Below are 10,924 nucleotides of genomic sequence, written 5' to 3' on the forward strand. Positions count from 1 at the left end.
GCACATAAAAGTGCCAGGATTAATATTTTTATATTCATAGATCCTTTATTTATGTTGATGAATATGGCTTGGTATCTTACAAACAAAGCTAGGTTCGTGAACTAGTTTCCATGTTTACGTATTGCTTTGTAACCAAGCAAACTTAACTTCTCCATATAGATTATTCATGTAAACATGTGGGAAGTCTGTTTGATTCGTGAAGAAGAAATATGCAGTCGTATATTAGTCGAAATACAAGTTATGCACAAGAGAGCAATGGTTAAGTTGTTCTGGAACCGACAAGCATAAATTGGAGTTTTATATCACAAGGCCAAAATCAGTTTGCGAAGTGTACAAAACAGTTTGTGAATAATTAGTCATCTTGTAGCACAAAACCCTTTCGTATTTGGTAAGTTCACCAACTTTCTAAAATAATTTGTATACTCAAATATAAAAAAGTATCCGATAAAACTTTCAAAAACAACCAGTTCGCGAAATGTATACTCAATTCATCAACTATTGAAAACAGGTTATCCAGGAACATCTCAAAATCAACTAGTTTGCGAACTAGCAAAATTAGTTTGTGTACCCGACTTGAGATTTAATTCTCAAGTCTTAAATTTATAAGTTCAAGTTTGTGTGAACTGAGTAAATCAGTTCGTGAGCTTAAAAACTAACTTGAATCGAGATATAAATCAACTACCATGCTTTATTCCAAGTTTGAGACTGACTCTAGTAGATTATAAATCAAGATAAAGTTTTGCCAACTAAATTTGACAACAACTTGATATGTCAAAATTTATGAGTTTGATCGGGCGATGCTCTGATAGCTACAATGTCTATTTTCTTATTAGCCAATTTTTTTGTTTTTTATCCTTGTTCTTCTTATTCTTTTTGTTTCCCTCTTGGGTTAACATACTCTTGTGTAAAGGAGAAAACTCATGGCAAGTACAAAAATACATATTCATGTGTTGTCTAGTTGAATCAGACGTTGTATCAACGAGAATTAATTTCTTTGACAATTTATTTATTACCAAAAAAAAGCTCATGGGAGGACGGCGTATAACCTGGGCGGTCAAATTTCTTGTTGCCAATATACATAGTATGTTTTGACCGTTTTCTGACTATTTTATTACTGCCATAACTGTGTCATAAAGCGCATTAATTCGACCTCCTCTAAACATCCTATAAATCTACCCTGCGCTTCACTTTCTCTTCACCCCAGTGTGAATTACTATCTCTGCATTTTTTGCTTTTCCTTGCTTCGATCATCGTGTGTGAAGCTTCATTCGTTTAATATTTATTTTCTTCTTTTATACAGTGTTGCGAAGTTTTAGAAAGTGAATCGTTAACATGTTATCTACAATTTACAACAAACAATCAGTCTAATCACAAAGATAGTCGTTCTACGAGATTTTCAACATTACTCTTTTGAGGTATGATCGAATGGATCTCAGCTAAAACTATTTGTTAACTAAATATGTATTTATCTCTAATCTGTCAATTTTCGGAAATTAGTAATTCCATTAGTTTTGCACCAATAGTTTTATCTAGTTTATAATTTTTCTTTTTTGGAAATACATAATTTAACTAGTTTCGCAGCCATATATCTAAATTCGCCCATTTTGGGAAATAATAAGTAATACAACTAGTTTTGCAATGGTATTGTTGCCATTTTCCCCCTGGATGCAAAGTCCTGCCCTGCGGAGAAAAGTCGAGGTGTAGGGAGACTCGTAAATGAAATTTGTTTGTTACTGTAATAAGAAAAAAAAAAAAACAATAAATGAGTTGGGGGTAGTGTTTTTATTTGAGTATTAAATTTGTGTACCCAAAAGCAAGGAAGGTGGAGAGAATCTAGAAATGCTCCATTTCTTCTCCTTTCACTTCCTAAAAAAAAACCCAGAAATAAAAAAGATTTTCTCATCAGAAAAAAGAAAAAGAAAAAAAAAGAGATTTCATTTCACAAAAACTGAAGAATAAAAGGAGACTAGATGTTGACAAATTTCATGTCACTATTCTTCTTCTCAGAACTTCTTCTTCTTCCTAGTTGGTTTGTTATTGTGTGTTGTGTTGTTTGTAGATTTTTCTTATCTAGGATCTCTCTATTACCAACAACACTGTCTGTCCCACCACTACCACTAGATCAAATAAATAACTTAGAATTTTTCCAGATGATGAAGAAGAAGATCTAAATTTTAAGGTTCTTCTTCTTCTTCTTCTACAACTTCAATGGTCTCCTCCTCCTCCTACTGAAACCACCACCTCGTTTTTTTCGCTCTGTTTCATTAAAATTGTTTGTCTTTTCTCTCTCTTTCTATAAATTCTCTGTATTATTCTTATCGTAGTAGTAGTGGTGGACCAAGACTGAATTTTTTATAAGACAGAGACTTGGAGTTTGAATCCGTTGACATCATATCTATCTCATGTAATTCATTATATTGATTCAAGGATAGCTGATTGATTCACTTAGAAGATGTGAGTTTGAGGTAATTTTTATATAATTCAGGTTGTTTAGGTTTGTTTTGTATTCTTTTACAAAGATTGAGATTTGCTTGTAATTATAGGGTTCATGTTATGCATTTCAGTTGTTTGTATGATTAAGTTTATTCATTTATGGATGAATATTTATGTTTTGTGATTATTAACTTTTCTCTTTTTCATAAAAGGATTCTCTTTTTTGGCTTCTCATAATAAATTTGCTTCTTTTTTTTTCCCACAAAGATTTGATTTTTTTGTGAGAAATTGGGAAAGTTTATGTGGGATTTTCAATTGGGGGTTCTCTTAGATTACCGGTTTCAATTGTGTTGATTGAAACTTGGTTTGGGTTGAATCTTTAGTCATATGCATTCTACTGTTTAGACTCAAGGTATGTGCTGCTAGCATTGTGTAAATTCAAGCTGCTTTGAATTTTATTTCACGCCAACACACTATGTAAGAATCACAAAGAAATATGCTATAACTTATTGTGTTTGTTTATTTGTTGGCAATATATTTGATTCATGTCTCTAAGTGTTCGACATAGAGAACCTTTGGTTTTAGCTTGTGTGCACTAAGTGCATTATGTGATATGGATATGATTACTAATAAGATATGCGGGGTTGTTGGTAGGAATGGGAACGAAAATCCAGTGTAAAAGCTTTTCTCCGGTATTTCACTCCATGAGGGATCTTAATGAGGACGCAAATAGTGGAAGTTGGCCTGTATTTTATGATGATAAAATGCTGAAGAACGAGCAATACTACAACTGCTTTGTGCCTAGGTCTGAAATGAATGGATATGCAGATTACGATAAAGAAGTAGTGAAGCAAACAATACTTGAGCATGATAATGTTTTCAGGAAACAGGTACATTTGGTTTCTATAGTGTTTGCCGAGCTAATAAGTCTTATTTTCTATATCTGATTGACCTGTTCAACATGATTACTGACCATTTCTTTAACTCGGTTGGTTTTTTGTCAATCAGGTCTACGAATTACACCGTCTATATAAAACACAAAGGGATTTGATGAACGAGTTCAGAAGGAAAGAGTTACAAAAGTATTCAAGACCAACAGAGATATCACAGTCAAGCAGTCCATTTTCATCTCACACACCATTAGAAGATGTTAAAATGTTGCAAGTACCCAGCTTTCCTTTGGTCAGCCCTAATTGCAGTAGACCCTGTATATCAGGTGCTGAGAGCATGCAGTCTCCTTCAACTTTTTTAAAAGAGAGTAGTGTGCCTGTCACTCCAAATGCAGTACAGAATGGAAGCATTTATAAGGAAGGTGACATATCAAAGTCCAAGTCTAAACAGGTGGCGAGAAAAATGTTTGACCTGCAACTTCCTGCAGATGAGTATGTAGACAGTGATGGAGAGCAAAATGGAGAGGAAAAAGGTTTTCAATCATCTTCTGCGGCAGCTTATCCTCCCAAGTTAAATAATGGGTTTGCATCTGGTTTAGGTGCGAAGCTGTCTCTCGGCAATGGAGTGAGCCTTGATTGCCCAAAAGATGGCTCACTTGTATCGAACAGACTTGGGTTGGCTGATTTAAACCAACCCCTACAAGTTGAAGAGACAATACCTTCGGCTCCTGTTGGATTCTCGGGGACTGCTGTTTCTCACCATGGAGGTAATCAAGGACAACAGCAACCTACAAATTCAAACTACCCAGGTTTTCCTCGGGAATTTTTCCTAACTGCACAGAGTAGCGGTTCACACCAGACTGATATACATTTAGAGAATGAGGGAAAAAGAGAACAACCATATAATCTTGAAGCTGGTTAGTATTCTTTGCTTATACCGCATCAACACGAGGTTTAAAAAATGAAAATCCAGTTTCACTTCACATTTATCAAGTTTAGTGCTTTAAATTGAACACAAAAGGGTTTTGCATGAAAATATTGGATGGGCCACATCTTCCTCTAGTGACATGAAGTTTGTCGTGAATGTTTTTTCTTAATGATGTAGTTGGCCTATTTGGGGTTCTCTAGTTTGCCTTGACATATCATAGATTTTCTAGTTTAGATTCTGTACATGTTTTGATTAAACAGGCTATTAGTAGTAGGTATTGAACTCAGACAACCAAAAAACATACTTTATTGCATCTTGCAATCGTTCAATGGCTTTGATTAGGTTTGACTAGTGAGTCGAAAAAAAGAAAAAGATCAATTTTTATATTAGCATTGCAAAAATTGGCCAAAAAAGTTGTTGTAAGCCTCTGTCTTATCATCATATTCTAACGATGGTTGCTTTTATGTGATCTTCTCCTTGTACAGGACCAAGTAGAGAAAATTTCGACTCTTTTCGTTTACAGAAATTACCTGCACAATCCTCTTCACCAAAGATTGGTTTTACAATGACTCATGAATATCCAGCATTTTCTGTATCTGACTCTCACAAGAGACAACCATGGAGAGAAACAGCAGCTTGTGGCTTAGAAATCCCTGAAAGTAGTCAGAGTCACTCCAAATATTTGGGATCAGCCCTTGAACCTCGCATACCCACTTCATATCAATGTGTTTCTCAGTCTGAGAACATTGCTGAATCTTCTTCGGTATCTTCTTGGATAAAGCCGATAAATATTTTTCACGAGAAGTCAACAGAGGTTAGAGCTCTTCGTTGCCTAAACTCATCTTCTCCATCTAGTAATAGTTCTAAATCGTCAGTCCAGAACCCAGTAGTTGTTGGAAACGGGTGGCATTTTAGTAACAGCCCTGAACCAAACTCTAGTTGTGGAAATGAAAGCACCTCTAAGAACGGGTTTTACCACGGTTCCCAGGCAGAATACAGGGCATCTAAGGTTCCCTTCCGTTCGACTCGTTTTGGTTTCCTTAATGGTAATATTAGCAATAATTCGGCTTCAGAACAGTACGAGAATCATAGCCCCACAAAGTATTTTAGGGGTCTAGAATGTGTGGATGTGAAGTCTGCAAAGGGTGTGAACTTGAATTTGGCTGTTCCTAATGGGTATCAAGATGAAGCAGTTCGGCGACACGATGTTGTGATCATCGATGGTGAGGGGAAGAATGGAGACCGACCAACTGGGTTACCATGGAAAAGAGCGAAGGTAGTGTGTGAAAACAGATCTACCATTGATAGAGCAGCCCGACAACAGGATCTTGTGATTATAGATGGTGAGGGTAAGAATGAAGACCGGCCACTGGGATTACCATGGCTGAGAGCGAATTTAACAAGTGAAGACAGACCTACCATAGATGGAATAATTCGGCAGCATCCTGTGATTATAGACGGGGAGGCGAAGAATGAAAGTCGGCCATTGGGGTTACCATGGCTGAGAGGGAAATTAACATGTGAAAACGGGCCTACTTTAGGAAAGGGACATCCCAATATAACAGGATTGAGTTCCTCTAATCAAGCTACCATTAAAGCAGTTGAGGCGGTTAATTTTTCTACCTCGACCTTGTTTCAGAACTTTAATTCGTCTTCATCTACTAGTGGATCTTGGAGTCTCAGAGGGGGTGATGGCCAAGACATTCAAAACATTTTGGGAGTTCCAATGTTCGACAAGTCTCATAGTTCCAAGTACCAAAACGTTTTTGCATCTCCCGCCAAGTGTCAGTTCCCCCCTAAAGTGGAAGAGACTCAGAATAGTGGGAAAGTTCTTTTTGACATCAACTTGTCTGAAGAGCCTGAATCCAGCTCAAGGCTGTCATCATCTCATAATCTGAAAGGTTTAGACATGAACAGGTCTGGTTACAGAAATGATTTTAATCTGAACTTAAGTCTAGACGAGGAAGAAAACTCAGCCGTACCTTATATTAATGAACCTACAGTGAAGATTGCAGTTGAGATAGATTTGGAGGCACCAGCAGTGACCGAGAATTTGGAGGAAAATCCTCTCCACGGTGACTGTTCATTGAATCAACTAGAGAGTAATGTTCAGTCATCAGCGACTAAAGACCCTCAAATGGAACTTGAAAGAATTGCATCGGAGGCTATAGTCATGATTTCTTCATCAGCGAAATTTTCAGATAATTCTACTTTGAAGTCATCTGAAGAATCTCTCAAGGACTCTCTGAGTTGGTTTGCAGATGTAGTTTCTGCCATGGCTGGTCTTGAGATTGAAGCAAAAGATCACGAGGAATCTTCTTGCGAGAGTGATTACTTTGAGTCGATGACGTTAAAACTGACCGAGACAAAATTAGAAGAGTTGCCTTGTCAAATTTGGATACCCGATAATCAAAAAGAAGAGGAAGTAGTTACTTGTGCAGTGCCGACCAGACGCCGAAGAGGTCAATCAAGGAGAGGGAGACAGAAGAGGGATTTTCAAAGAGATATCCTTCCAGGTCTTGTTTCTTTGTCTCGGCATGAAGTGACTGAAGATCTTCAAACATTTGGAGGGTTAATGAGAGTGACCGGACACTCTTGGCAGAGCAGTTTAACAAGAAGGAATGCTTCTAGAAATGGTTGGGCTCGGGGAAGGAAGCGGACACAGGGCCCTGCTCCTCATCCTCCTCCTCCTCCAATGGTGATATCCCCTACCCCAAAAGAGCAACCTAATAACATAGACGTTACAGAGAGAAGCTTAAGGTGGGGGAAAACGACTAGACGGCCGCGAAGGCAGAGACTTCCAGCTGGTACACCTCTCCCTCTGACTCATTAGGCATAACAGGGAGAGCACATATATTCTTCAATTTATGGTTCAGAGAAATTTATAGAGGGAAATGAAAAATGGGTTAGGATTTGATTCCATGGCTCATTGGGAGGTTGAGAGAGTAGTGTAGTGTTGAGCTGTGGAGTGAGATTATTGATCTCCTTCCAGCAAAAGAAAAGAAGAGATTGTTTATCTCCTCCCTTGTACATTATCTGCCCTAAAATGTAAGGTCCAATTTATGTTGATCGAGTGTTGAGTTCAATTACTAGTTTGTACATTTCATAAATTAGTGTTGTTTACTGACATTCCTTATCTTCTTACAAAATACTGGGTACATGTTTAAACTTTAACGAGGTAGACAAGGTTTCCGTTATTGTAAGAATGTTCTCGGATTATTTGCGCACCCTCAAGTGAGGAAAATTGATTGCCTCTTGTTGGTGGGCTTCTGCCTTCTAAATCCCAGAGTTGTTTAGCTTAAAAAAGATACCCAAGCTAGAATTACCGAGTGAGAAGCGAGAACAACCCCCATGGTCTTTTCAAGGTTTAAATGCAATGCTAGAAATGAAATCATAAAGAAGACAACAAATTATTCCGGCATTAATGACCACTGGAGTAGCTAGTAATGGGATGCAAGTCCTCTGGCAGCATCAGGAAACAAGTCGGCGTATTCCAAATGTCCAATCCTTTTAGCCTGACTACTTTAGAAGTTGTCAAGATTTAGCGAATTCTAGAAGTCTTATTTATGGTAGTTTTCTGTTTTAGTATGGATTCTTTATTGAGGATGTATTACCTAATTAGGTTAGACATTCCTAGTTGAGGATGGTTTCCCAATTCAGATTAGGAAACATGTTACTTGGACAACAAGAGGTGTCTACTATAAATAGGCGACCTTAGGAGTGTTTATATACAGTTGTGAAGAGTTCTTAAGAGTGGGATAACTAAAGCTAGTTTTCGGTCTCTTTGTGAATTTCTTGTTCTGTGATGAAGGTGAGAGCTGTGAGAGAAGGTAAAAGTTTTCTTTGTAATCATCCTTGTGGTTAATTGAATAGATTGTGTTCTTGTCCGTGGTTTTTACCCGATTTGGGGTTTTCCACGTAAATCTGTGTCTTGTGTGATTGATTAAGTGTTTATCGTATCTCTTGGTGTATTGGTTATTCTTTGTTTATCCTAAAGATCAGAAGAGTTGAGGTGAAATTCCCAACAATTGGTATCAGAGCTCGGGTTTAAGGGAAACTAGATGACAAAGATTTCTGCTTGGAATACACGGTTTGAGGTTGAGAGGTTCGATGGTTCTATTAACTTTGGTTTATGGCAAATTCAAGTTAAGGATGTTTTAATACAATCTGGATTAGTCAAGGCGCTGAAAGGACAAGTGGAAAGTGGTATTAAGCCTGAAGACTGGGAAGATACTGATTTAAGAGCTGCGAGTCAGATACATTTGTTATTAGCAAAGAATGTTTTAGCTAATGTTTCAAAGATTACTACAGCAAAGGAGCTGTGGAGTAAACTTGAAGAGTTGTATATGACAAACACTCGTTCAAATAGATTGTACTTGAAAGAGAAATTTCATACATTGAAGATGGATGAAGGTACGTCTATTGCTAATCATCTCACCGTTTTAAATTCAATTGTTTCTGAACTGAAAGCGTTGGAAGTAACTGTTAATGACGAGGATAAAACACTTCACCTCATCTTGTCACTTCCACCATCTTAGAAACACATGGTGACATGCTTAAAGCATGGAAAAGATGCTTTGAGTCTTGATGAAGTTACTAGTGCTCTTTTGTCTGAAGAAAAGGAGATGAAGAGTGGTAACAGTGGCTCGTCCGAAGATGTTAGTTTATTTGCTGGAGGGAAGAAGAAACACGGTAATAGTGTTTGCTGGAAGTGTCACAAACCAGGTCACATCGTACGTGATTGTAAGTGGAAAGACAATGGGACTGGTTCGGAAAGAGGTCTCGAAGGTCAAGCTAACCATGTGGGCTATGAAAGCGATTACTCTCTTTTGGTTGCTGCTGATTTAAATCAAGAGAAGAGTTGGATAATGGATAGCGGTACCACGACACATATGTGTGGACACCGGTCATATTTCTATAGGTATGTCGGGTGTAGTAGTAAAGTGTTTATTGGCGATGTCTCGGAACTATCGGTTAAGGGAGTCGGTGATACTCGCATGAGGATGTTTGATGGTAAGTTTCGAACAATCCAAGGAGTAAAACACGTGCCAGAATTAAAGTGGAATCTAATAAGTCTTTCCCAATTAGATTCTGCAGGTTGTAAGTATTCCTGTTATGTTGGAGTAATGAAGGTTTATCAAGGATCTACTATGATCATGAAAGGAAGTCGTAGCAGCGGCTTGCATACACTGAGGTAGTCAGGGTTATGAGGAGCTAAGGATGGATCCGAGTCAACTTTTGGGAATGTAAAGTCCCATGGAAATTTGGAGTTGGGTGGAGTTCCAAAGGCTCGTATTATCAAGAAGTGGATTCCAAAGATTGGCAAGTCCAAAGATAACTTGGACTGTGTTGGTCATCATCATTGATGATCAATGGTCCGTAAGGGCAGGTGGACAAGAACACAATGGAAATCAATTGATTAAAGACGTAAGAAGAATTTTGTGAATGTTTCAAATCAATTCAAGGTGGAGATTGTTAGAAGTTGTCTAGATTTAGCAAATTCTAGAAGTCTTATTTATGGTAGTTTCCTATTTTAGTATGGATTCTTTATTGAGGATGTATTACCTAATTAGGTTAGACATTCCTAGTTGAGGATGGTTTCCCAATTCCGATTAGGAAACAGGTTACTTAGAGAACAAGAGGTGTCTACTATAAATAGGCGACCTTAGGAGTGTTTAATATAAAGTTGTGAAGAGTTCTTAAGAGTGGGATAACTAAAGCTAGTTTTCGGTCTCTTTGTGAATTTCTTGTTCTGTGATGAAGGTGAGAGCTGTGAGAGAAGGTGAGAGTCGTCTTTATAATCATCCTTGTGGTTAATTGAATAGATTGTGTTCTTGTCCGTGGTTTTTACCCGATTTGGGGTTTTCCACGTAAATCTATGTCTTGTGTGATTGATTAAGTGTTTATCGTATCTCTTGGTGTATTGATTATTCTTTGTTTACCCTAAAGATCAGAAGAGTTGATGTGAAATTCCCAATAACTACTATCTTCGTCCTCTATCTGAGAACCTTTATCCGTTCCACAACCTGCTCCCACTACCATTCTCAGTAATTAGGAGTGTCGACAATATATATGGGAGTTTGTGAGCCATTGTCATATGCTCTTTCGAAAATTATGTCACCAATCTCTCTCTCTCCTAAATTGGTATCAATCTCTTGAAGACTAGAGCATAGAAGAGTATGGCAAAAAAAATGATCAGAAAAAATATGGCTAACAAATTGTTTTGGGGTAAAAATTGATTCTGCCGTTTTTGGTAAATTTGGGGTGTGTTGATGAGAAACGAATTCAAACCCTAAACAAATGCACTGCACGGGAGTACTTTTAGATTCGAGAGATCAATCTGTAAGACTCTGGCCTAAACCAAGAAATGGTCATTCCATATTCAATTCGGTCACAAGGTGAAGGAGAAGGGTTGATCTTAGGGAGGGAAGCGAAGAAGGTGTTTGAGATCAAAATGTTGAATTAGGTATGGCTGTTTTATGACTTGTATCAGAAAATGGTTTATGGCAACTTGTCTTGATAACGCTTGTTGTCTCCTTTTGAAATAGGTTGAAAACCTATTTATGTAAGTCATTGAGCGCACCCTGACCTCATAGGAAGTGGAGGAAGTTAAGTAGTGGAGAAGTGGAGTTGTGTGGAAGGTGGTGATCATCGTGTTTCCGTTATGAGGGAA

The 10,924-nt window shown here is 37.8% G+C and overlaps 1 protein-coding gene across 2 annotated transcripts; it reads left to right on the top strand.

Moving 5' to 3' along the window:
* Positions 1-1,810: 1,810 nt before the first annotated feature.
* LOC113275871 lies at positions 1,811-7,380 on the top strand. Of its 2 annotated transcripts, none has more exons than XM_026525443.1 (4): positions 1,811-2,465; positions 3,088-3,323; positions 3,442-4,240; positions 4,737-7,380. In XM_026525443.1, exons 2-4 carry the CDS (start codon positions 3,090-3,092, stop codon positions 7,082-7,084), a joined length of 3,381 nt encoding a protein of 1,126 aa, XP_026381228.1. In that variant the 5' UTR covers positions 1,811-2,465; positions 3,088-3,089; the 3' UTR covers positions 7,085-7,380. The 2 variants fall into 2 exon arrangements, with proteins under 2 accessions (XP_026381228.1, XP_026381229.1); XM_026525444.1 differs by having other exon boundaries at positions 1,811-2,454.
* Positions 7,381-10,924: the final 3,544 nt, after the last annotated feature.

This window comes from Papaver somniferum, chromosome 4, assembly GCF_003573695.1.
Source record: "Papaver somniferum cultivar HN1 chromosome 4, ASM357369v1, whole genome shotgun sequence".
Taxonomy (NCBI): Eukaryota; Viridiplantae; Streptophyta; class Magnoliopsida; order Ranunculales; family Papaveraceae; genus Papaver; species Papaver somniferum.